Raw genomic sequence first — 23,402 nt, 5'->3', positions numbered from 1 at the left:
ATAAGGAGGAACAGTGAGAAGTACTGCAGAAGCTCGGGTTCACGATTCAGGCAACGGCAGAGACTGGACAGGACCCGGCACCAAACATTTGTTTGTAAAAGCAGACGTGTTTCCGTTGTGCGTTCCAATTTCAGAACAGACGCCTACGACGTTGGGAGAAACCATTACACGAGGATTATTGACGTTTATGTGCGGTTTGGAGCGTAATAAGTCGCCAATTCCTGGAGTTCAAGTGCAGACATCCATTTTGACTGTTGGTAGAGGATAAAAGGATGTGTAAAGGAAATTGCCTAATTATCAAAAAAGCCGCTCACTAAGCGAAGGGATCGACAGTAATAGCATTAAGGTTCAGGGATTGAAGCCCCCAGGGTTTTCGGCCGAATATGTCATTTACAATTTTCTCGCTTAAAATAAACTTTATATAAGATACGCTGCGGTGTCCCAAACCTCATTGTGTTGCGTTACGGCGCGTTATAGTACATTTTCGCGGAATTTCAGAAACTCGGTAAATCTCGGTAAACGAACTTTATTCTGAACTCTCGTCCTTGTCTTCATGTTTCTTCCGGGATTCTTCCTTTTCGCGTCTGGCGGCCTTCTTACGCTCCTTTTTCAGCCGTTTGCGGTCCTCACGACTCAGCTGAGACTCGTCGTCCTCACGAGCATGTTTTCTCGAGTCTGCGTCTGCTGAGACAGCCTCAGCGTTGCTCAACTCCAGGTTGGTTTTTTCATTTTCCACCTCCAAATCGGCTTTTTCGGCGACAATTTCGGTTGTGGTGGGAGGAATCACTGGCAAAGGAAGTTCCTTTCCTTGAAGGAAAGCACAGACGCGGTTCAGTTGAGCAACAATGCTTTCATTGCCGGATTTGTCGTCTTGGAATTTGCTCAAGACGCCAATATAACGCTCCAGAATCCCAGCAGCGTCATCCAAGCCAAGAGGCTGACGTTTACCAATACGAATAGGAGGAGGACACTCGGTCGACATTGTTTTTCTTCCCTTTTTTACTTCGATTCCAAAGTTTTTCCTTCCTCACGAACGCGTATGTCCGGGTGGGAGACGACAGATGCAAAACACTGGTTCGGCAAGGAGGATGAGGATATAGAGTGGTCACATGATGTGAATGCATTATCTTATCTTAGCGAACCGCGGGGTCTCTTTCGGCATTCTTATATTCAAAGCTACGAAGTCCCAATTTGTAGCTCCAGCTTAATTTAAATTGCACTATATAATTAACTAGTTGTTGTAAATAGCAGTCATCTCAAGTAAATATCTTTGATCAGTGTTTGTTTTGTCAAACTCCCAGAAATTCCTATATTCGCATCGGTTTTAATGTCGGTGATTCAGTGCGTTTGAGAAGGGCGGATGGATCCACATCATTGTTGGTTGAAGCAACGTTGAGAAATGTGCGTTTGATGATTTGGTTTTCGGGTTTAAAGTTTTTATAACGTAGATGAGAAATCCACCGCGACGGTGTAAAGTAGTTCCGACGAACAAAATCGATCATCTCCGGAGTCTTTACCGTATAAAACACTTTCTTTTGTTTTGGTCGGGAGTTGCATTGGAGAATTCCCTCTTCCAGCATACGCGTCTCCAAGCTTTTGGCTGCTGCCACTCGGCAGTCTAAAATAAAAAAGTTAGAGAAATAAAATGTCCAAACAATCTTAAACTCTGTAACATCCATCAACTTACTCAACCGTCGGGCAAGCAGTCGCCAACCCTGGTGACCATACACCCAGGCACACTTTATTGCTCTTCTGTATGCACACACGGCAGTGAGCTTGGCAAAAAGCTTTTCGTCGGACTCCATCAACAGACATCGATAGCACCATATATCATCCGGTTGCCGTGGGTCAATGTCACTTTCGAAGCCGTAGCAGCTACAGTGCACCCATCCCTCGCATTTGGCACATTGAAACTAATATGGTTAGAAAGCAAAAGAGTCATTTATACAAACCATTTCCGGATCCTCCGAGTTGTCACCACACTCACAGGAAATCCTGTCTTTTGTCATCTTTGCTCTTCTGTCGTCAGAACGGGGTGTTAATGGTTTCTCTGTTGTTGGGTTCATTAACTCTGTTATAAGCGGCATTCCATTAGACTGCGACATCCCGTGCCTTTCTGTTAAACCAACCTGTTTACATGATGGCAGAACCACAGTTGATGCCTCCAATTCTGCGAAATGAATACTGGGGAGAGAAGATGAAGTGGGAGGACTGTATGGAATAGCAGGCGCGTCGAAGAGTGTATCCACCGGTTGTGTAGGCTGAATATCTTGTCCTTGTGTACAACTGGTCGCATTGTTTCCGTTCAAGAACTGGTCCAGCTGCATCTGGATAAGGTACTGTGAGTCTTGTTGAGACTCGCTCTCAACCTTTAATGATACTGATGTTTGTGAAAGATTGTCTTCTTGCATTTGCTGCGGTTCTTCCTCCATAACAGGTGAGCATTCACGAGTTAGCTGCCAGTGTTCGGGAGCAATTGTTATTTGATTAAAAAAGGAGTCAGTGGCATCCTCGTCCATTTTACAAAACTTATTTTCCAAATCATCCACAGTAATACTAGAGTTGTCTAAATACACCAGGAACAATTGCAGTTCTCTGTATGAACAATCCGTATCTAGACTGGTTTAGCATTTCCATCCCCCACAAACTGTAAGAAACGGACCTTTTAATTTCATAAGTCTCAATTGCGAGCATAATTGTGAAATAAATTCAACGATAGATACATCCCGTTCCAGACTTTGTTCTTTTTCTTCGTGCTGAATCATTAAACGAGCAAAACGTCCATCCAGAAAGATAAAACTATATATGGTGGAAGTGATAGGGCATCCTTCGTCTTTAAATAATGTAATTTGAATACAAAGCTGTTGGGAATCCTTCTCAATGCCACTCAGCGCATTCTTTTTTCCATATTAGCTTCGGAAACAAGTTATCCAAGCATACCATTGCCGAAAGAAAGTCTTCGACTTGTGAATTGTAGTTGTTTTTTAGCACATGAAAACACAAAACAGAGTCGTCTTCGGGGTTTCCGTAAACAGCCTTTTTGTAAATTTGTTCAAACGCGTCTGGTGGAAACAATTGTCTATTTAACACGATATTAGCGTCCAGTCAGCGCCTTTGAGACGTTTAAAGCAAACCTTCCGTAACATATAGTCTGTGCAAGCAAGGAAATGAGTTCTTCCTCCCGCAATTCTTCAATAACTTCCATTCCTGAACGCGTAGTTGTAATGGCAAAGGACAAGATTACAGCAACGCGTACGCGTTTTCTTTTAACTCACGAGGAAGGGTAAAGCATATTCGTGAATCATTCCCGAGGAACATACCGCGGCGGTCCACGGCTCCTGCCCACCAGTGTCATTTACTAATATTACAATATAACATACATTTAAATGCTGCCACAGTTCAGTACCAAGTTAAGAAAAGCAAGAAGTTTTATTCAGTAGCAAGTAGTTTCATAAATATTCATATTTGAAGTGCGGGTTGTAAAGAGCTCAAGAACTAAAGAAGAAAACGTGTTTGGGACGAGAGTAGACTGTGTGCGAAGATAAGGAAAAACGAAGGTTAATGAAAGAAAAGGAAAAGTTTGTAACAGAAGATAAGGTAAGTGACGCAGGAAAACCAGTAATGCCGCGAAACTGAACGAAAAGCAAAGACGAAAAAACGAATTGAAGAAATGGTAAGGGCCAAGCCTGAAAAACAAGGAACCTGCTCACTACGCTGTCACATCACTAGTGATACGAGGAGAAGTAGCATTGTCACTAAAGTCCAAGATATCGAGATACATACGGTTGTTGCGAAGAATTGCCGCAACACATTTGTACTCAACAAACTTAACTTGGAAGATAAGTTGCAAATCCGAAAGCAGGTCACGCACAAATGTCCCTGTACGAACGTCCCATAGCTTCAAAGTTCCATCACTAGAGCTTATCACTTTACTCTCATCGTGCTGAAAACATGTAACATGTCGAAGATGACCCTTAAGTACATGCTTACACTTGCCCGTTTCAGCATCCCAAACCCGCAGAGTGGCATCTGTAGAGCCCGAAACAAGAATGTCTTGAGTCAAACTAACCTGACACACAAGACTCGTGTGGCCCGAAAGTACATGCAGACATTCTCCAGTAATCAAACTCCATATCCGAATGCATGCGTCGACGCCAGCACTTATGCAACGCTGTCGCGTTTCGTCTATTATAACGCTGTACACTCTGTCCACATGACCTCTCAAAACATGCAGGCATTCACCTGTAGACGCTTGCCAAACACGAACCGTACCGTCGTAACTGCCGCTCACAACAATGTCACCCGCACATGCAATATCACGTACTGTTAATGCATGGCCACGGAGCGTTCTGATATAGTAAGGATTCGAGTTGTCGCGGTCTACAGCCGCAGATGCTGCTGCTTCTTCAGTATTAGCAGCAGTTGTTTCTTGTTGTGCTGGAATGGTGGGATCAGTTAAATCCGGCAATTTCCACACACGAATGGTCGAGTCACGCGAACCAGTGACGATGTAAGAGTTCAAGGGCAATGAATTGGTGATGACGGGAGTATTTTCATCGTTTAATGTTGGATGTAAATCATCGTTTGTCACAATTCGCAAACAACGAATGACAGACGTGTGTCCATAGAAGACTTGTTTGCACTCACCAGTTTCCATATTCCACACTCGGACAGTCTTGTCTGAGGAACCGGAAACCAACGTGTTTCCCACATACTGAAAAGCCCACACTTCGTCTTCGTGGCCTTCAAGACGCTGTAACAGTTTCCCAGTCTTTGTGGAATAGATGTGAATAACATAGTCGTCGGAGGTTACTACAACCTTTTCAAAATCAAACTGAAGAGCAGTAATAACATTGTTTGCTTGAATAGGAAAAGAAAGAACCGAAGGCTTCGTGTTTTTGTCAAGCCATTTATGGCGTAAGCGATGATGCCGTAAATAAATGCGCTTCATAATAGTGCACGGAGATACAGACTGTTGTAGCCATTTTTGGCGCAGCTCCTCATCCTTGCGTTCCCAATGAAAAGCATCAGCACGAAACAAATTCTCCCAAGGCTCCCGCGAGCAGTTTAAAAGGGTGTTCCATCTGCGAGACACCTGCGCTGCCATACAAAGCGAGCTCGCATCCAGATAATTAATTATGAGTCGGCAAATTTCTTGCGGTAAAAGGGCCAAAAAGTCCCGTTGAAAGAGAGGGTTTAAAAGAGAAGAGATCTCTTGGATTGTGTGCTTGTGTGAGTTTTGGAGAAAGTGAAAAATTAGATAGGACTGAACGGGTTTGGGAAACGAGGAGAAGGAAGTCAGAAGACTTTGCATTTTCATCACAGCTTCCATTTGGGAAGGAGAAGAATGAATTACGGGAGCATTGGTTGGTGTATGGACGGCAGAGGTAGCGGAGCTCGTTGAAGAGGGAGAAGAAGGCGAGGAAGAGGGAAAAGCAGCTCTTTGAGAGAGGGAACCGCGTAAGGAAGTGGATGTTTGAGAAACCAATGGAATAGGAGCAAAGAGTTCCGAGCTGTGGTTGTCAGACGCGGAGGTTTGAGAATTAAACTGCAAGTCGCTACGACTTGCAGACCGTGGTTTGTCCGTGTGTGGAGACCCTTCATTACAGTTGACAATCGCATCGGTTTGCGATGTTGGAGAAGCACAAGAAGGTCCACGACACGTGTATGTCGAGGTGATCATTCTACGTTTGCGTAATTCGCGTCTATCGCCCCCGAAAAGAGCCCGTTTCAGTTGCTGTGATGGCGGTGAAGCCAACAAGTCCGGTCCTGACTGTTGACGAGCAAAAAACGCGTTTAAAACCACCTGCAGCAGCTCCAGGTTTTGCACAGCTGGTGTCATCTCGTTATTTGTAAAGTGTAGATCATTTCCAGACGGCGAAGAAAAGTGAAACGAGCTAAATTCTTTTGGTACAAAAACCCTTGCACTTAGTGAGCCAGATTCGCTGTTAGAGGACCGCTCTCGTTTTTCGATTATAGGCGAATCGGATCCCTCACACGGATCCAAGGTTGCTTTAGAAAGGGTATCCTGCTTGTCTCGCTCCATAAAGGCCAGAAACGTTTGTGACAAGTTATTCGACTTGGACACAGATGGAAGCAGTGGCATCGTAATAGCTCATACGTCAAGTAAAGCAAGAAACAGCAATAAGAACGAACCTGCTCCGTGAACACAAACGACCTCTTACTGAGCTGCGAAAGCTCTGAATACGACGACAAGGGTTGCCTCGTGTTAACACAGGAGCTGGTTTAGCCGGCGGAGCGTTCAGGTGTAGGCATTTGCGGGGGTGTTCATGTGGGGTGTGGAGATTCCGCGGGGGTAGAGTGGGGTAGTGTGAGTAAAAGGGTGAACACGAGGAAGCTAGTGTCTAAGGAAAGCGTAGCCAGGTTTGAGCAAGTTGCAAGTCACAGCAACAGCTCATTCAGCTGCATGATTTTCATTGCTCAACACACAAGATTCGTTACGAACCCAATATCTAGCGAATGGGAACGGACATGACAGGGAATTGAAGCGACAAATGCGTTTACTGTGTTGGCGTTCAGTGTACTACCACAGGACCTGTAGATGACAGCTCAATTCGGATTAATTGAGTCCATTGCAACTGTCTCGCATCGATTCCGAGGCAAGCGACAGCCGTTAAGAACATTCTCGTTGTTACAAACTCGAAAACACGCAACAAATCGGGATGCTGTGATGGATAAGTCCAATGATATGCGAAAACGTGATCACATTCGTAATGTGCAGCGCAATTTCCTGGTTCTCGCCGCTTTCTACGTAAAATCAAAATTGCCAATAACTTCTATTAAGTCGCCTCCACTGTCGGCAAGTAGGGTCCACTGCAGTGATGTCACTTAATAAACGCCTCGCTTGAGCGGCAGCCGCCAAAATGGACCAATAGATAACGAAGCTATTAGAGATACCCCAAACTGTAACTACCGTGTCCGCCAATGAGCACCGCTACCGACACCTATCTGCGCATATATGCTACTGCCGCCGACACCCGACGCGACCGGTTTTGAGGCCAACCATGGATGCAAAATTGCAAGTTAGATGTGGCAATTGCCACGAAGAACAAGATCAATAATGAATTGTTAGAAGTTGGACGAGAAGGATTTAGGTATATAAGGTCTGGAATCCATTCAACCAAACCATATCCCTCATTCTTTGGAGATCATCAATTCATTCTTTTCCAAGTCTTTCATTCCTTAGTATCGACTTGTCGCTCATTCAAAATGCTCTCCAACATTCTTTTCTCACTCTTTGCCATTGCACCTCTTTGTGCCAGCGCTATGCCCATGGGTAACCATGCTCGCAGCAGCAAACACGGTCATGTCCACGTGGCCGAGACTGCCAAGAAGTCTGCTTACAACGTCACTGCTGCTATCGACGAAGCCATTGCTGCTTTGGGCGATACGTCTTCGAAGATTCGTGTCGCTCGTGACGGTGGTTTCGAGAACGGTGTGTACGACTGTTCCGACTTTCCCGAAGACCAGGACGGTGTGGTTCGCCTCGACTATCTTGGCTTCGGCGGTTGGACTGGTGTCCAAAAGAATGACGGTGCTTACGGTACTGCCGAGACCTGTCAGGACAACACTTATTGCTCGTACGCATGCAAGCCTGGTATGTCAAAGACTCAATGGCCTTCCGATCAGCCCTCGAACGGTGTCTCCGTTGGTGGTTTGCTTTGCAAGGACGGAAAGCTTTACCTCACACAGAACGGTACCAGTTCGTTGTGTAAGTCGGACGATGACTCCGCATACGTGAAGAATACTTTGGGTGAGGGTGTCGCTATCTGCCGGACGGACTACCCCGGTACAGAGAACATGGTTGTTCCCACTTTCATTGATGGTGGAAGTCAGCAACCACTCTCTGTTGTCGACAGTTCATCTTACTACACTTGGAAGGGTGGTGAGACGTCCGCGCAATACTATGTCAACAAGAAGGGCAAGACCGCTGAGGAAGCCTGTGTCTGGGGTAACGAGGGTGACGATTACGGAAACTGGGCTCCCATGAACTTCGGTTCTGGCCTTAAGGATGGTAAGACCTGGATTTCCATGTTCATCAACCCCCTTGCCACTTCTACGCTTGACTACAACATTCGTGTCAAGTCTGACGGTGGTGAACTCAGCAGTGAGTGCTATTATGAGGACGGTGAATTCCACAATGCTGACAGCAGCGATGGTTGCACTGTTGCTGTCACCGGTGGTAGTGCCTACTTTGAGTTCTACTAAGCAGTTATTACTCCTGCTGGCAGATGCTTAAAGTAAGCCAAAAATTCATTTTCTCCATTAGACGATCCGTTGTAGCACTTTCTCTCCTTCTTTCTCCTTCTTGTTTATGACTCGGTTTATTTCTCTTTTTGGCTTTTGGAAAACGAAAAATATAACAAATCTCCGCACTGTTCAGCACATCGCAGTAGACTAGTCATAAAACCAAAAAAATAACATAAATTTTGTTTTCCGGAAAATTGCTTATGAGCGAAAAAGGATTGTCAATAGGGGTGTAAAAGTGAGAGTCTTATCAGGTCATAAGAGGGGGATTTAAATGGAGCAAAAGGCCTGATAAACTGTCAAGTCGGATGAGGCAGTGAACGTAATATCGTAGTCGGCGGAAACGAAGACGACGGTACCTGGGGAAAGAGAAATTTCTGAACCGTCCTTGCCGACGATGGAACCGTTGCCCTCCGTGGTAAGCACAATGCTAGGTCCCTTGATGGAGCTAACACTCTGCTTCTTACCATTGGGGACGACGGTTTGGAGAATGCTAAACTCCTCAATGGGGGGATCGTACAGCAACGTCTTGCCCTCGCCATTGGCACCAGCAAAAGGTACTGGAATAGTCAATTGTTCCTCGGCGTTTGCGGTTTGATAAGTCAAGTTTTCAACAAGTGTGTTTACATCCTTGTACTTTGGAGTGAAGCCAACACGAATAACATTGTCGCTGGCAGCCATGCACTCAATGATGTTACCAGAGACATAGGCATGAGGATCCAGGGCACGCAAGAAAACGGCTTGGCCTGGACGAAGGGATACATAGTTAAGGAAGAGCGTGACAAACAAACCGATGTCATGAGGGAATTGTTTGTTCAGGCGGACAATTAAGTTTGCCAAACTGTTGCCGCCAAACTTCTTACCGCCGAAGTCAACGGGATTTTGCTCGGCAGCAGCGACAAGTTTGTCGGTGTATTGAGCAATACGGTCATTAGATTGGCGCATAACGACATTAAATAAGTTCTTTAAAGCAGCACGCTGATCTTGCTTGTAAGATTTAAAAAATTCATCAACAGCTTCCTGGCCAACGAACTCGTTTAATGCGGGAATGTTGTTTAAGAATTCAATGAGTTGTTCCACGGGACGAAATCCACAAAGAGCACTGAAATCAGTGAGAGCGATCGCCATTTCCGGCTTGTGGTTGTCATCCTTGTAATGTTCAGGAGCAAGTGCGTGCAATTTCTTACCTAATTGCTTGTCTGGATGAGCCTGAATTGACAAAACCTTCTCGATGGAGAGCACCTTAAACAAGAAAGGAAGAGTCTTGCCATAAACTTCAAAAATCCTTGGGCCCATAGTCTTTTCATCCAAAATTTCGCTCAGAGGCTTTCCGGATTGCTTACAGAATGAGGGACCAGAGGTGTGAGATCCCATCCAAAGCTGAATGCGCGTTAGATCAACCAAACATGCTCATCGAGCACAGGAATTTTCTTCCTATGCCCCACTGTCCATAACTATTCGTACCTCTGCATAGGGTTTGTCATTTTCGACAATCAAGTCACTTCCGGCCTCAGCGAAATTTGCTGCTAAGGAGTTGCGACCGACACGGCCCCAGTCGTAGCATTTTGCTTCACATTTTAACTGGAACATGATTATGAATTGTGCGTTTTTCCTGTACTAAGTCAGAATATGTAGTTGGCTTTGGTTAAGTGAATTTAGTGCGGTGAAGGACAGTATCGACGCGAATATATGTGCAAGCTTAAATCGCAACTTTCGACGTCATCGGTCTTAATGCAACGCGTCGTAAACAAAAGACGCGTTCAGTGTTTAAATGAGGAGAAAACCGGAAAATACAGCTAATTAATTGTTATACTCATACGAGTCTATTGGAAGAGGCTGCGGATGATTTTTGCAAGAATGTTGAGATGATGCACATAATTGTGTATTGTTAGTGTATGAATGTTTAGGACTAAGCTATCAAAACTCGAGAAGAGATTGAGAAACAAAAGACATTAGCTTCTTTGTCATAGTAGCACACTAAGATTACTGCGTCGATGATACTACAGAGTTCATTGCTAATCCAAACCTTCTAAAAAAACGGCAGAAGCGGGCTTGTCGGTCTGGATCGTCAGAACTTCAGTAAAGTCAAGTGTTCTGGGTTTCCGACGGTAAACTCGAACAAGGTTATCGTCTTGAAGAGCCACAGCCATCAAGCTGGTATCCTTAGTTAGAGAGAAATGGCGTGGACAGCGACCTCCCAAGGACAAGTGGACTTCAGTACCTTCAAACAGTAACCCAGTGTTCGCGTCAATTTGACAACCCCAAATGGTGTCTGTGGAAAGCTCTCCGAGAAATCGATTGGAAGCTAAGAGGAAAGGACCATCCGGTATAAAAGCAATCTCACCGGCACTGGGTGGTTGAGGGAATCGCGGGTCTTGTTTTATCTCGGTGCCTGGGGGCAGCACGGAAACGTCCTGCAAGCACTGAAATTGCATGGTTTCGTACACACAAATGCGGTTTCTGAGTTCACAAACGACATAAATGAGAGGTAGGGTCGGATGGAATGCTACATGTCGAGGACCATAACCTTGCTTGGTATGGATAATGGCTACGGGATCCGTGTGGTGATTATGCGCATCAAAAAAGGTGATACGATCCAAGCCTAAATCGACAGAACAAACTAAATGCTTGTGTTGGATTACTTGATGAGGATGCGGAGATGTTTGTCGGTGAGGGTGCACAGAATGGCCTTCATGAACCCAAATGTGAGGTTTTTCCATGTCTGGATGGCACTTGCTGACTGTTCCACTGTCGTAATTGGCAGTAATTACGGTACCATTGTCGAGTACACACAAACTGGTGGGACCATGTCCCTCAATGTAATAAGTATCGATTAAGCGGAACGAGTTACCTGTCCACTCGAAAACGCTAACGGAACCGTTTTGTGTTTCATTAGCAACGTACAAGGTTTGTAACTCTTCGTGCCATTCGAGCCAAGTAGGTGAAGAAACTTCCTTTAAAGAATCAGTGAAGCATTTCTTGTTTAAATCATAAACGACAACAGGTTTATCGAGAATAGTTCCAATTGCAAGTTTCATAGTGAGTAAGGGGAGCAAGGGGAGAAGGTGTTAAAACGAGAAGAACTGGTGATTAACGATGAACAGATCAATTTTTAGTTTGAGAAAGACGGGAACGGATCGATAATGTATAAACTGAAATGCCAAGAAACGACGAATAAATGAAGAAAACAACAGACAAACAAGGTCGAAGAAAAGAAAGGAAAGTCTAGTAAATAAAAGTGTTATCTGCTACGAAAAAGAGTTTTGTTGATGGAAGTGGCAAGGAAAGATAGCTGTTGGGTGTCTGGTCATTTTGATCCAATGACAGTAAGCGATGTTAATTATATTTACAGTTGAGAATAGGCATTTCTGTGAGGAACTACGAATGGAGGGAAATGAAAAAAATGAAAAAAAAAACGTATCAAAGTGTGAAGGAAACCCTTGTCCAGCTAGCAAAAATTTAGAGAGAAATGTGACTTCAATGAACGCCGACGACTTCAGTAGACCACTGGAAGTTTCGTTTCTATTTCATTAAATACACTAGCGATATTTGTTATCTTTAATGGATTCATTTGCTTGCTTCTCATTTCGTTTGCTCAACATAAACACTCAAATCACATTTCGTCCCATGTTAGATAATACTTCATATTATTTATAGCTCGTAAGAACTTCACCAATTGCAAAGCGACTAGAAGTAGCCAATTCATGCCGCAATTACGTAGTACAAAATACATAGCTTTCTGTTGTTGAACAAATAAGAAATGACAAAAGGAGCAAACGTGTCAGATAAACACAAATGCCCTTGCATGCATCATTATATACCATTTTTTTATCCCTCAACCCTTGTTAAGGCTTTTTCTTATAAACCAATTGGCGAGTTTTTATGGGCATCCATTTGAACCGCTTTAACCACAAGGTTACAGACCACATTAACGAAAGTGTTAGCAACACCTGAAAGCCCATCTTTTTTCTCCGGTCAAGCTCTGGCATAGAAGCCCAATGCAGAAAGTTCACAACATCCTTGGCCTCCTGAGCCGTTGAAGCTGGTGTCCCGTCTTCAAACTCAACAGTTTCATCAAACAGTGGACGAGCCATGGCAATTTGTGTACCGGGAAAGAAGGGATTAAAGTTCAGATTTTCACCAAGCTTTGTTCCCGCTGGAGGATCGACATAACTCGTCAACAGGGAATACACATAATCTGTACCACCGTGTCGTCCACGAATGATAGAAGACAGGTCTGGAGGAAGGGCTCCTGCATTTGCTGCTCGAGCTGCTTCTTCGTTAGGGTATGGTGCAGGCATATAGTCCGACAGTTTTCCAGGCCGCTTAAACATATTTCCTTCCTCATCGGGCCCGTCTTCGTACTCAACTTCCGCTGCTAATTTCTTGGCCTCATCCGCCGTATGTGTATTACCAACGAGGTCTCTCCAAGCGACTTGATTCAAAGAATGGCATTGCGAACACACTTCTCGGTACACTTGGAAACCACGACGAAGACTCGCGTGGTCAAATCCTTTCAACAAATGGTTTTGTGGCCAGTCGTGTTTGAGAAAGTGCATGCCTTCTTCCACAGGCGTCATAGCTTGTAATCCTTTGTGATAAACCTTGTAATATAAAAGTGCTAGTCCAATAGATACACAAGTAGATCCATACAGTAGTGCGTTCGATCTTCCATTAGTCTTCTGTGTGGCTTTAGAGGCCGTAGCAAATCTCTAAACTTTGTTAGTTACTGAATTGAACAGTGAGAGAACAAGGAGGAAGAGATAGAAGAAGCAAATTAACTGTGAGAGAGACTAAATAATTAAGAAGAAGTAAGAAGACCGTAAGCAAGCTAACGAAAACGAGAGTTTTCATAAACATAACAAAAACATAAAATGATCTGTAAAAACCCACTCTCTGCAACTAGCCTTCTCAATCTTCCACTCACTCTTAACGATATTAACTCATCAATTCGTACCTTTGGCCGTAGGTGAGATTTCGCTACAAAGCACCATGTCCGGTGCGCATTTGCAAACATTGTCTAAAGGAAAGACCTTATTCGTCTTGTTTAAACTTAATTGCAACCAATCTGAGTTGATATTTGGGAAAGATGAAATTGTTCAGCTGCGAGAGGCCGGTTGGATAAATCAACAAGTATGATGTAAATATGAGGAATCGGAGGGCAATGAGGACGTGAAGACACAAGAACAGTTGACAATGGCTCACGAAATACAAATCTCTATAAAGCTGGCTGTTTCAGGTTGTGCTACTACTGTACAGGAAGAGCAAGTGCCAGTAGAGGCGAAACAAAAGAACAGTTGGAAATACTTTAAAAACTCCATAGCATTACATGACATAGCGCATTCACTAGAAACTGTTGCAAGATGAATAATAGGTTTTTTAACTTAAGAGATCGTTCAAGACTAAGTTGTAGCTGGCGTAAAGTTTGCGATGGTACAAAGGGTGATTATAAGAAGCTCAATTTAAAAAACTTTTCAACTCAATGTACAATATATTCTTGCATTCATTCTGGGAGCTGATAATCATTGACATCGCTGACATCGTCAGCAGTATTATCTCCTACATTCGTTCCATCCAAATACCTACCGTCAACTTCATTAGGCTCCATCGACCGTAAGAACGACTTGTGCTCAGACCACACAACCTTCAATTGTTCATGGGCCGTTTGAAGAAAACGCTGTTGGCAAGCAGCGCAGGTATTTACACAAATGGAGAGAATTTGCTTTGCCTTTTGCATGAAGATTGGGAGTTCATCCATTAAACAGTTCCCCAACAGTGGGAAATCCTTGAGCTCTAATCCAACATCCTGTCGTGCATGTCGCCGTTTGGCAAACAATATGCCCGACTGTAACCAAGCGCCGCACACTTCAAGTGGCCGTTCGTAAATGTTTAGCAAGGGTGTGATAAACGTGTCAAGCATTCGATGACAATCATCGTAAAGTCGCAGAATTGCCCCACGTGTTATGTTTTCAAGTGCATTCGTCGCGTTTGTCCACGAGAGTGAATTTCGAGGCCCCTTACAAACTTGACCGTAGCACTGAATTATATCGGATAGTTTGTTGAAGTGAGTGCGTGCAGCATTCACATAATCGGCGACACTATTTCGAAAGTCGAGCAAACAATTATGTGTATAGGCAAGTTCTTGAATGAGAGCTACGATTTGTTCGTGGTTGGGAATGTAAAGCGCGCTTACCGACGTTTGGATCTGAAGCAGAGGCTTTGGTTATTAAAGAAATTGCAAGCTTGCACAGGCAAGTACTTACCCCTTTCATTTTTTTTAGGAGCTGTAGACGACCCGCCGTCCGAGGTTTGAAGATTGACCTACTAGAGTTGTGTCGTAGGGCCCGTTCTACCGTCTCTTGACGAAGCTTCATTTCGTTAACGCATTGAGCAGCTTGCTCTGTTTCACTACACGCCTCTGCAAGGAGTGCAAAATTAGTGGAGGCAGTCGTTAGACTTGCCCGATACAGCTGGTTAAGGAGGAGAGGGTATTTGAGAAACCGTTGCATCGGTTTCACTAGGAAACTGTCCAGGTTCCAAGAAGAACTCTCAATCTTAGCAATACTATCACACTGATTGATGACAGACGTTAAATTCTCATCCCTAAGCCATTTTTTTACTTGCTCTGAACAACGGTCTTGAACGAGGCAGTACCGAGAATATGTATCTTTCAGCTGAGGAAGCCAGCGCAAGAACTGCTGAGCAATTAAACCGCTGGATGCTGCGTTTTGCCGTACAAGAGCAATCTCGTCGTCAATAGCCCGACACAGGTCTTTCGCAAACCGGGCCGCAACAGAACACAGCGGCAAGAATTGACCAAAAACACCCCGCCATTCTTGTTTGTCCAATACGGGATAAAGCCTTTCAGCGTAGAATCTTTTTGCAACGTACAAGTCATGAATATATGCTTGCTCTGATTCTTTCATTTCAAGCAAGATGCAAATAGCGTTTGAAGTTTTGCTCTTCTGTAGCTTTAACCAAGCTTCATAAACACCGTTCGAGGAAACTTGAACTTTGAGAAAGAGGAGGGGATCAATTTCCTTTGATCCACAGGAGGAAAGAGCTTTGCGTTGCACAATAGGAATTGCTTGCACGGAATCTTCACGTTGATCAAGAATTCGTGTACCTCTGTGATGAAACATTTCAGAAGAGCCAGAGCTACCCCGTGAATGCTGCTGATCTAATGAATCCAGTTTGAAAGGTTTTTAAGGGTTTATCCAGAGAAAAATAATGTGTTTATGCTCTCAATGCAAAAGCTCGTATTTATTAAATCGTCTAAGTATTTTTTTCCGCCAAACGAGCTAAGCTCCACGACGTTTTGTAAGTATTATACTCCTTTTGTTCACGCCGTTAACGCAAGTACGTATTGTTTGGAGAGCCAAAGGCTGGCTTTTTTATTCTGTCCCTCTTTAACAAAGAACATCTCAAACAAAGAAAACTTACCCGGCAAATCGAGGCGGCTGGAAATCAAAAGACAAAGCCATAAACAAAGAGTTTCGCAGTGCACGAAAGCGAATGGGCAGAAAGCCTTTTTGGGTGGTATTTTACCGAGTACCCTTAGGTAATGTACAAAGATGCAGCACCAGGTACTTAGCAGCAAACTTTTTTAACGAAAGATAGAAGAGAAACATAGAGAAATAGATAATGTCAGATAATCCGCACTAACATGACTAGTGCCCGGGAAAGTAGGAAGGGAAGTATGCGCATAGACACAAGAGGATGGATAAACCTTGTCTCGCCGCTTTTTTTGTTCTCTCATCCACTTTAATGTCTTCTAGAGCGCTTAATCTTTTTGCCTTGCTTTTTCAGCTTTTGTATCTTCTCGTGAGCCTCCTTTTCGCCCTCTTCTACAAGCCATTGATTGTCGAGAGCCTTGTTCTTACCGCCATAACCCCAGCGGGGAACCCATTCGCCAGAAGCCTCATCATAAACGAGCTTGCCTTCACGCTTCTTTGGAGCGATTCCCTTAATACGGGCAAACTTCTGCCATCTCGTCTCGGGTTTGGGCTTGGGCAATGGTTTAGCACGAGGTAAAGGAGTAGTACCATCCGGCAACAGGAGCAACAAACCGTCCTTTGTACTCTCAGTAGGAAGAGAAAACATCTGATTAATCAGAACCTGGGCGTTATCTCTAGCGAGAGCCCGCAGTTGTTCTTCCTTGATACCCTTTGACACGGGAGCAATGTCAAAGGCGCACATATTACCGAGATCAAGCTCAAGAGGAAGCTCTTTTTCAACGTGAACAGACATTGTGTATGTATATTGTATAAGTAAAACCCAAAAAGTAATATAAAACCCTAGAAAACCGCTAAACCTGAATAAAATCCGACGGAAAAAAAATGTCAAAAAAAATGAAATAACAATTCGAAAGAGCACTAAAACTCAATACCAACTTTTATATTCCAAAATACCCCTACGCTTTGAGTCGTTTAAAGCTCAATAACGGCCTCAATCACACCTCAGAAAATAATAGAAGTGGTTGGTTAAGGGTAAGTTGAGTGCGTGAGGATGGGAGAGAATTAAAATTCGCGATGGGACCCCTTAAGTCACGTTAATCTGGTATAAACGAGCTAGTGCGTAATTTACTGAGATTCTTTATGTCGAAAACATACCACCATAATTCAAGTATTCATGGTTCGAGTCGCTTTGATGCAACCTTTTTTTCTTCATCTGTCCTGGTATGCAGCACCTAGGCCTTGGTACAAGAGGAAGTTGGTATTGTTAGAAATCTTAGATTAACGTTTTGTTACTCTTCTGCGCCATCAAACAATCTGTTGACAAGTTCTGTTGTGTGTAATTGCAGCCGGGTGCACTGAGACCGGCGAGCTCTTCGTACATATAATATTATGTTTCTCAGTTGTATCGAGTCTTCCATTTTTAGGACTACGATTCAGTCTACACTAAAACAATGCCTTTGTGTTTCTCATGCTAAACGGAAATTCATGAGCGTTCGTATGATCGCTAGTGATGCGAAAGCCGGTGTGACTCCTTCTTCACAGCGTGAATCTGAACCAATTGCAGCCTCAAATCTGCTTCACCATAATACTCCTAAGCCTACGCCGTTGAAAATCGGAGCCTACGATGCCAAACATGATTGGTCGAGTACGAAGAACGGCTGTGTGTTTAGCATCCCTAAATCTGCTTACGAAAAGCTTGACACTATGGGCTCCATTACGACTCAGAAGAAGCCGTTCTCATTTTTCGATAAACCGGCCCTGCTGCAACGGAACATTACTTCAACGATAGTTGACATTTTACAACGACGTACCGAGTTTAATTCAAGGGATGCTCGTTATATTATTGATGGTGAACCTGGGTCCGGACGAAGTGTCGCTTTAATACAAGCACAGCTTTATGCCTTTCAACAGCCGAACATTCTGCTCCTTGCTGTGAATAACTGTGACTTTTGGACCAATTCCACGAGCGCGTATGAGTTCGAAGAAAACAGTCAGCAATGGATTCAGCCCAACCTGACGGCCTCCTTTCTCAAACCAATTCTTGAGGTTAATGGTAACCTTTTAAAAAAAATGGCGCTCTCAAATATACCATCCGACACACCTAGTGCCCTTCAGAATGTCTCTCATTTGCACGACCTGCTCTCCATTGGAGTGAAAAACACTACCGCTGCTCCAGCGGTTTTGAAGCTTTTCTTTCAGCAGCTTCAACAACTCCATCTTGTTGACAATGCTCCTGTACAGATACTGCTTACCGTTGACAACTTGTCGATTTTCACTGTCCCTACTCGGTACAAAGATCCGGAAAACAAACCGATTCACCCATTCAATTTTCAATTTATAAATATGATTATGGAATTCTTGTCAGGAAAACGATACTTTGAGCATGGCACTGTACTTGCCGCAACGTCGAGTCGTCCACAAGTATCTACTCCATCACTTAACCAAGCGCTTGGTAAAAAGGCGCCAAATCCATATGCAAACCTCGATGACCGTGTTTTGCAAACACTAAAGGAAGTCAATGTACTTCAATCTGAACCTTATTCACTTGAGGAGGCTCGGGCCCTAATGACTTACTTTGTTGAAGCGAATGTGTGTTTGGAAAGTCTTGACAAGCATCAGCAAAACTATGTCCTTAGCGGCGGGAATCCACGTCAATTTTTTCACGTTTGTACTAGTTTAACTTAATTGTCTTTTTTTCTTCTTCTTTCGTTTCAGCACAAATTCTCAATCGCTTTTCACAGTTTTGTTTGATTCTTCTATAGCGAGGGATAATGCAAATAAGGTTTCGGTTAATTTTAAAGCTTTCACGTGGTCGCTAAATTCAGTAACAGTTTGCACCAATGTTAACGTGAACAATTGCAACGCAGCATACAACAAGTTTGCAGCGTTTAACCGTACCGAAACTGGATATAAAGTCTAAGAATGATCTTGTTACTGAATCTAATGCTTCAAAGAAGTTAAATATCTTTCAATTACTTTCCAATTTTTATCCACATATTTTGACGCTTAATGATTATACTGCTCTTTCAAATCCTTCATTGAATGAAAATGATCTATATCACAAACACAAAGACTATCTACTGAGTACGATTGTGTGTTTTCAGTCACCTTTACGGCCGCCATGCGAAAACAATTCCGTTCGGTGTTCTCAAACAGAGGTAGGTTATTCATGTTTAGAACAATCTCTTTCACTTTCCATTCGACAACTTCTTACAACTATTCTTAAGGTACTTGATAATGTCATTTTATGGCATTTTCAGCATTCAAAAAACAAACCAAATAACATTTTAACAAGAGGATATCTTGCGGTACGGAACCCTTTCTCGTTTTGTTCTGTTCTCGCTAATACAATCTTAGAATAATGAAAGATACAAGGCCACTCACTTCTCGAGTCTCAATTCAAACGTGGTCATTGTTTTCCCAAACGACTATGTATCGATTTTTCGTTCAGAACGTTGGCAAGATCTCTTAAAACTGTATGTAAACGAAAGCTCTAACGAACACATGTTTGCTCAACGGAAAGTCTAACAAAGTTTATAGTATGGGGGAGGCTATGATGTCCTACTTATTGACTTTTGGAAGTATATATGTGCATTTACCGGGGAAGAATTATGTCCAGCTGTGCGGTGTTCCTCTTTGTGATGTTCCTGTTCTTTCACGAACCGAAGATGTACGAAAGAAACGCAAGACTCGTCCGTGGCCGGATGCTCCGAAATCACAAAAGAAACCGAACTCTAGAGAATCCATATCAAAGAAAGTTTCCATTCGACAAATTCTGTTTACAATGAATCCTACCAATAGTAGTCCGAATTACTCTGTTGGGTTTGATAAGAATTGTGTGTGCTTTTTCTGCAACTCCCGTTGCTAACTCATTAGACCCTCTGAGCATTTCTCGACCAAGACCCTTGCATAAAAGAAGTTTATATGTTTTGTGTTTAATGTTTCCAAAACAAATTCCTTCCTCTCACGAATCTTCAGGCTCAATAAAAGGAAAGACCGATAGTCAACATAGCAGCTTTTCCGACTTCGTGATACCCAAACGCTTGAATTCGGCTTACTCAATGATACGACAGTTGTTAAAACGTTATGATAAAACATCATATCAAGAATTGTATCAGTATTACTGTCCCTTTCCCAAGGTATGATTCATCATTCTTTCTTAAAGATTAACTCCTCAGGATGCAATTGCAAAGAGGGAAGCTTCTACATCTATCACTGACTTCAGTGTTGGTTCACATCAGGTGTACGCTTTTGTCAAAGCGGTTCTTAAGCGTGTGATTCCTAAAAACTTTTGGGGATCAACAGCCAATTTTCAGCATTTGTTAAAGGGTTTGTGTCTCAATTTTTATTTTCGCGGATAGAGAAATTGACAGCCGTTTAGCCGTTAAGTTTTTCATTAACCTTCGACGTTACGATGTGTTGAATTTGGACCATGTTCTTTTGGATATTAAAGTATGAGTGTAATTTTTATGTTCTCTCCTTGTTCTGACAAATAGATTAAAGATATCCGGTGGCTTGAATTACCTTCTACGAAGGGTTGTAGAATGAGTCTCACAGATTTCAACAAACGTAAAGAGATATTTGCTGAATTTGTTCACTGGCTTTTCAGTTCGTTTGTCATGAATTTACTACAGACATCGTTTTACGCAACGGAATCGTCTGGTCAAAGGAACAAGATTTACTTCTTTCGGCGTGATGTGTTTCATGACCTTTCAGAACCATTTTGCCATGACATACGCAACCGACTTTTTGAACCAGTTGATGCTGTAAGTGTTTTATTTTTTATTTACATGGGTTTCTGCTTACCCTTTTTGTAGAACGAACTTGATGAGAAATTGCATGTCGCAAGTATTCGGCTACTTCCTAAGAGAAACACGTTTCGACTAATTGTTAACTTAAGCCGCAAGCTACAATTGGTGTGTTATTGAAACAATAGTTTTAAAGCTAACGGGTTTCTTTAGAAAGAATCATTTACAAAGGAAACCACTTTCCGGAGCTCGAGTACGAATACTATGTTACTTCCATTAGCAACGATCCTTGGATGGAAAACAAAACTACTATCGAAGAAAGAGGCTGTTTACACAACCCTTGCAGACGTATACACGGAATTGATAAACTATAAAGCCAGGCTCTCCCGTGTCGACATGATGAATTGCAAAAAGTACTTTGTAAAAGTTGATATACGAAATTGTTATGACTGCATTGATCAGAAAAAGCTTTTACGCATTGTGCGAACGCTGTTTGATGAGGATGAATTTTTGATACGGAAGTATGCAATTGTTCGAGCTTGTTATGAAAACTTTGTGAAAAAGTATGCATTAAGCGCATGCACATATGCCGATTATCTGAACTTTTTTCAATTCGCTATGCAGTTCAAGGGAAGAAGAGATTGCCAAGTCTTTATTGATAATGTCGACTCACAAACTCGTACAACAGACGAACTAATGCTTTTGTTGAAGCAGCATATTACTCAGCATACCGTTAGCTTTGGCAATGGGTGCTATAGACAGACACAAGGTATTCCACAAGGTTCAAAAATTTCGAACACTTTATGTTTCTTTTACACTCGAGACTTGGTTCGGAAACGCCTGCGTTTTGTCAACAAGGGCAATTCTGTTCTTTTACGGGTTGTTGATGATTTTCTATTTATTACTACAAGAAAGCGTGATGCGAAACGTTTTCTCTCACTAATGGTGAAGGGTAATCATAATTCATGATACTACTGTATACTAACGGCAGGTTTTCCGGATTATAATTTTTACGTTAATGAAGACAAGACAATGGTGAATTTTGATCCTGGTCCCAAATATTTAAACAAGATCAAAATTGCATCTGATGAGTTGTTATTTTGCGGGTTTCGTGTGAACTTACGAGATCTTAGCATTGGGCGAGAATTGTACATTCAGTCTAGCGCTCATCGCCGCATCATAACAGTTGAGCACGCTTCATGCATATGGCAAGTCCTGTGTAAACGATTGATGGGGTATGAAACACAGCCTTTCTCAACGACTAACTTAGTGTAGAACTGTGTTTTCAAGTCTGCATCCTATATTTCTTAATGCTTCACATAATTCACCTTCTGCAATTCGGTACAACGTTTATACAGTGGCACACAACACAGCTTTTCGCTTACGTCAATACATTCACGAGTACAAGTTGTTACCCATTAATGTACATGATATTGTTAGCAAGGTTTGGTTTGTTTTGTCGACTCGCTTTCGTGTTTATTCACTTGGAGTTGTGAACTCTTCGAAACCGGAAAGCTTACAGTTTACTTCAGCTGAAATGAAGTGGTATGGTCAGTATACTGTTGGATTTTTTTACTAATTAGAAGGCTTATTATTCAAGGTGCATTGGATGCTCTTCGGCCAGTAAAACAACTGGCAGCATTCACTTTAAGTTTATCTCGCGAACAGAAGCGGCTTGAGAAGAAGATTCCCGTGATGTATTTGAGACAATGTGTTTCCTCCAGAAGGTTTCGGGCGATAAACTTGCGTTGACACTGCGTTTTTTACTAAATATCATCACACTTCCCGTTGCAACAGAATGCTAGGCCGCTGCTGGTATCCATTTTCTAAACTTTCTCTTTCAAGGATACTATCCCCCATAACACTTTTTCCCAAAGTTGTTTATCATAAAGGTTACGCTATTTTGATGCATCCAATATCCACTAAGATAATACTTTCTGATTCGTATCCTTGACATCTTCATCTGAGGCAGATAAAAGTTCAATTTCTGTATTCACATGGCTCATTACTTTATGTAAATCATTGAAGTCATAAGAGAGTGTGTTGTTCTCATCCCTGTTACCCGGATCATGCCGGTGATGTGTGCAAAGATGTTTTTCGACTATCCGATTTAAACGAACAATTTCATCCTGTAAACCTTCCAATGTTTCTGCGACCTGCCTCCTCCGAGCGGCGTCTTTTCGTTTTGCACGAATGTACTCTGAAAGGATGGCCAAACCGGCTACTGAGCTGTGATGAGTCGAATGTTAGTTAATTGCATTTGTGTGTAAGTCGACCAAAAACCTTCTACGCCTGGTTTTTCTCCCCCCTTCACCTGCTTACAAAATGAATGTCTCTGAAAGGAAATTTGCACCAGTCTCGACAGCTTTGGCATCATTCAATGGTCGTATATGAAGAGGCACATTCCCCGCCCGATTTTTTGTTACGCCTAACAAACGAAACTCTGCTCGGTGCATTTTCTGAGCAACATTTATGCACATCTTTTGTTCATTAGTCAACTATCGTTACAGATATATATATCTCAGAGCGTACGCGACGAAATGCCGGATGTTCTTTGGCCTGTGATTTAATTGTATTGGCAATGGGTTTAGAAAGAGTTCGTACGAGCAGCGATCCGATTTTGAATGCTAATGAAGACATAATCAAAGTCCTCGTTGCAAAAGATTTTGGGTTTCAGCAACTTTTGCAAATTATGATACCTACAAGTATCTCAACCAGAAAACCGAAACTGTTTCAAAAACTGTACATAGGAAAACGTAAATAGAAAATAGTTTAAGGTTCTTCGACAGTAATTGTTCAAAAACTACACGGAAGTTGTGTATTTTGCGTACAGGCGCTATCAACGGAACAGACAATTATCAGGCTCGATTTAAAAAAAAAAACAGAAAAAAAGAGTACCAGCAAGTGTGAGCGTTTGAAGGGGTACGCT

General features: G+C 42.7%; 12 protein-coding genes across 12 annotated transcripts; 3 read left to right on the top strand and 9 right to left on the bottom strand.

Annotated features, from left to right (window-relative positions):
• Positions 1–315: 315 nt before the first annotated feature.
• On the bottom strand, positions 316–1,074 carry SJAG_02653 (DNA-directed RNA polymerase I complex subunit Ker1). The gene has a single exon (XM_002173816.2). It carries the CDS (start codon positions 980–982, stop codon positions 527–529), a length of 456 nt encoding a protein of 151 aa, XP_002173852.1. The 5' UTR covers positions 983–1,074; the 3' UTR covers positions 316–526.
• Positions 1,075–1,086: 12 nt separating this feature from the next.
• SJAG_02652 (linear element associated protein Hop1) lies at positions 1,087–3,254 on the bottom strand. Its single transcript, XM_002173815.2, has 6 exons — positions 3,135–3,254; positions 2,941–3,079; positions 2,663–2,897; positions 1,953–2,614; positions 1,688–1,913; positions 1,087–1,618 (listed from the first exon to the last, which is right to left on the bottom strand). The coding sequence occupies exons 1-6, from the start codon at positions 3,203–3,205 to the stop codon at positions 1,308–1,310; spliced, it is 1,644 nt and encodes a 547-aa protein (XP_002173851.1). The 5' UTR covers positions 3,206–3,254; the 3' UTR covers positions 1,087–1,307.
• Positions 3,255–3,376: 122 nt separating this feature from the next.
• On the bottom strand, positions 3,377–6,349 carry SJAG_02651 (F-box/WD repeat protein Pop1). Its single transcript, XM_002173814.2, has one exon. The coding sequence runs from the start codon at positions 6,104–6,106 to the stop codon at positions 3,710–3,712; it is 2,397 nt and encodes a 798-aa protein (XP_002173850.2). The 5' UTR covers positions 6,107–6,349; the 3' UTR covers positions 3,377–3,709.
• A 536-nt stretch (positions 6,350–6,885) lies between these two features.
• Positions 6,886–9,955, bottom strand: SJAG_02648 (mannose-6-phosphate isomerase). Its single transcript, XM_002173812.2, has 2 exons — positions 9,733–9,955; positions 6,886–9,648 (listed from the first exon to the last, which is right to left on the bottom strand). Exons 1-2 carry the CDS (start codon positions 9,856–9,858, stop codon positions 8,539–8,541), a joined length of 1,236 nt encoding a protein of 411 aa, XP_002173848.1. The 5' UTR covers positions 9,859–9,955; the 3' UTR covers positions 6,886–8,538.
• Positions 7,025–8,464, top strand: SJAG_02649 (beta-glucosidase Psu2). Its single transcript, XM_002173813.2, has one exon. The coding sequence runs from the start codon at positions 7,030–7,032 to the stop codon at positions 8,227–8,229; it is 1,200 nt and encodes a 399-aa protein (XP_002173849.2). The 5' UTR covers positions 7,025–7,029; the 3' UTR covers positions 8,230–8,464.
• Positions 9,956–10,126: 171 nt separating the features above from the next.
• On the bottom strand, positions 10,127–11,606 carry SJAG_02647 (cycloisomerase 2 family protein). The gene has a single exon (XM_002173811.2). It carries the CDS (start codon positions 11,304–11,306, stop codon positions 10,284–10,286), a length of 1,023 nt encoding a protein of 340 aa, XP_002173847.1. The 5' UTR covers positions 11,307–11,606; the 3' UTR covers positions 10,127–10,283.
• A 507-nt stretch (positions 11,607–12,113) lies between these two features.
• On the bottom strand, positions 12,114–13,285 carry SJAG_02646 (cytochrome c1 Cyt1; the record flags this gene model as incomplete). Its single annotated transcript, XM_002173810.1, has 2 exons — positions 12,114–12,980; positions 13,226–13,285. The coding sequence occupies 2 exons, from the start codon at positions 13,283–13,285 to the stop codon at positions 12,114–12,116; spliced, it is 927 nt and encodes a 308-aa protein (XP_002173846.1).
• A 486-nt stretch (positions 13,286–13,771) lies between these two features.
• SJAG_02645 (RhoGEF Gef3) lies at positions 13,772–15,410 on the bottom strand (the record flags this gene model as incomplete). Its single annotated transcript, XM_002173809.1, has 2 exons — positions 13,772–14,473; positions 14,532–15,410. The coding sequence occupies 2 exons, from the start codon at positions 15,408–15,410 to the stop codon at positions 13,772–13,774; spliced, it is 1,581 nt and encodes a 526-aa protein (XP_002173845.1).
• Positions 15,411–16,032: 622 nt separating this feature from the next.
• Positions 16,033–16,518, bottom strand: SJAG_02644 (ribosome biogenesis protein Rrs1; the record flags this gene model as incomplete). The annotated part of the gene is made up of 1 exon (XM_002173808.1): positions 16,033–16,518. The coding sequence occupies one exon, from the start codon at positions 16,516–16,518 to the stop codon at positions 16,033–16,035; it is 486 nt and encodes a 161-aa protein (XP_002173844.1).
• Positions 16,519–16,869: 351 nt separating this feature from the next.
• On the top strand, positions 16,870–18,462 carry SJAG_02643 (ribosomal protein subunit S23). Its single transcript, XM_002173807.2, has one exon. The coding sequence runs from the start codon at positions 17,115–17,117 to the stop codon at positions 18,408–18,410; it is 1,296 nt and encodes a 431-aa protein (XP_002173843.1). The 5' UTR covers positions 16,870–17,114; the 3' UTR covers positions 18,411–18,462.
• On the top strand, positions 18,396–23,244 carry SJAG_05979 (telomerase reverse transcriptase 1 protein Trt1). Its single transcript, XM_011050680.1, has 13 exons — positions 18,396–18,883; positions 18,953–19,033; positions 19,083–19,201; positions 19,266–19,561; positions 19,602–19,864; positions 19,904–20,054; positions 20,107–20,177; positions 20,222–20,491; positions 20,543–20,641; positions 20,687–21,425; positions 21,465–21,708; positions 21,749–22,018; positions 22,060–23,244. The coding sequence occupies exons 4-13, from the start codon at positions 19,267–19,269 to the stop codon at positions 22,223–22,225; spliced, it is 2,568 nt and encodes an 855-aa protein (XP_011048982.1). The 5' UTR covers positions 18,396–18,883; positions 18,953–19,033; positions 19,083–19,201; position 19,266; the 3' UTR covers positions 22,226–23,244.
• SJAG_02641 (optic atrophy 3 family protein) lies at positions 21,868–23,320 on the bottom strand. The gene is made up of 3 exons (XM_002173806.2): positions 23,006–23,320; positions 22,796–22,953; positions 21,868–22,702 (listed from the first exon to the last, which is right to left on the bottom strand). Exons 1-3 carry the CDS (start codon positions 23,111–23,113, stop codon positions 22,396–22,398), a joined length of 573 nt encoding a protein of 190 aa, XP_002173842.1. The 5' UTR covers positions 23,114–23,320; the 3' UTR covers positions 21,868–22,395.
• Between the last annotated feature and the right edge of the window lie 82 nt (positions 23,321–23,402).

The sequence above is a fragment of the Schizosaccharomyces japonicus genome (genome assembly GCF_000149845.2).
Source record: "Schizosaccharomyces japonicus yFS275 unplaced genomic scaffold supercont5.1, whole genome shotgun sequence".
NCBI lineage: Eukaryota > Fungi > Ascomycota > Schizosaccharomycetes > Schizosaccharomycetales > Schizosaccharomycetaceae > Schizosaccharomyces > Schizosaccharomyces japonicus.
Note: the sequence above shows the minus strand (reverse complement) of the source record. Positions and strands in the feature narration are given on the sequence as shown.

What these genes read in the sequence shown, in the direction of transcription:
- SJAG_02653 (XM_002173816.2), bottom strand. Translation starts at nt 982, where the DNA reads ATGTCGACCGAGTGTCCTCCTCCTATTCGTATTGGTAAACGTCAGCCT.
- SJAG_02652 (XM_002173815.2), bottom strand. Translation starts at nt 3,205, where the DNA reads ATGGAAGTTATTGAAGAATTGCGGGAGGAAGAACTCATTTCCTTGCTT. An exon ending in CAGACTATATGTTACGGAAG is followed by an intron (nt 3,080 to 3,134) that starts GTTTGCTTTAAA and finishes CGTGTTAAATAG; the next exon opens with ACAATTGTTTCCACCAGACG. An exon ending in ACTGCTTGCCCGACGGTTGA is followed by an intron (nt 1,619 to 1,687) that starts GTAAGTTGATGG and finishes TTTTTATTTTAG; the next exon opens with ACTGCCGAGTGGCAGCAGCC.
- SJAG_02651 (XM_002173814.2), bottom strand. Translation starts at nt 6,106, where the DNA reads ATGCCACTGCTTCCATCTGTGTCCAAGTCGAATAACTTGTCACAAACG.
- SJAG_02649 (XM_002173813.2), top strand. Translation starts at nt 7,030, where the DNA reads ATGCAAAATTGCAAGTTAGATGTGGCAATTGCCACGAAGAACAAGATC.
- SJAG_02648 (XM_002173812.2), bottom strand. Translation starts at nt 9,858, where the DNA reads ATGTTCCAGTTAAAATGTGAAGCAAAATGCTACGACTGGGGCCGTGTC. An exon ending in ATGACAAACCCTATGCAGAG is followed by an intron (nt 9,649 to 9,732) that starts GTACGAATAGTT and finishes ACGCGCATTCAG; the next exon opens with CTTTGGATGGGATCTCACAC.
- SJAG_02647 (XM_002173811.2), bottom strand. Translation starts at nt 11,306, where the DNA reads ATGAAACTTGCAATTGGAACTATTCTCGATAAACCTGTTGTCGTTTAT.
- SJAG_02643 (XM_002173807.2), top strand. Translation starts at nt 17,115, where the DNA reads ATGTTTCTCAGTTGTATCGAGTCTTCCATTTTTAGGACTACGATTCAG.
- SJAG_05979 (XM_011050680.1), top strand. Translation starts at nt 19,267, where the DNA reads ATGGGGGAGGCTATGATGTCCTACTTATTGACTTTTGGAAGTATATAT. An exon ending in TAAGCCGCAAGCTACAATTG is followed by an intron (nt 20,642 to 20,686) that starts GTGTGTTATTGA and finishes GGGTTTCTTTAG; the next exon opens with AAAGAATCATTTACAAAGGA. An exon ending in TCTCTCACTAATGGTGAAGG is followed by an intron (nt 21,426 to 21,464) that starts GTAATCATAATT and finishes TACTAACGGCAG; the next exon opens with GTTTTCCGGATTATAATTTT.
- SJAG_02641 (XM_002173806.2), bottom strand. Translation starts at nt 23,113, where the DNA reads ATGTCTTCATTAGCATTCAAAATCGGATCGCTGCTCGTACGAACTCTT. An exon ending in AACATCCGGCATTTCGTCGC is followed by an intron (nt 22,954 to 23,005) that starts GTACGCTCTGAG and finishes AATGAACAAAAG; the next exon opens with ATGTGCATAAATGTTGCTCA. An exon ending in CTTTCAGAGACATTCATTTT is followed by an intron (nt 22,703 to 22,795) that starts GTAAGCAGGTGA and finishes GACTCATCACAG; the next exon opens with CTCAGTAGCCGGTTTGGCCA.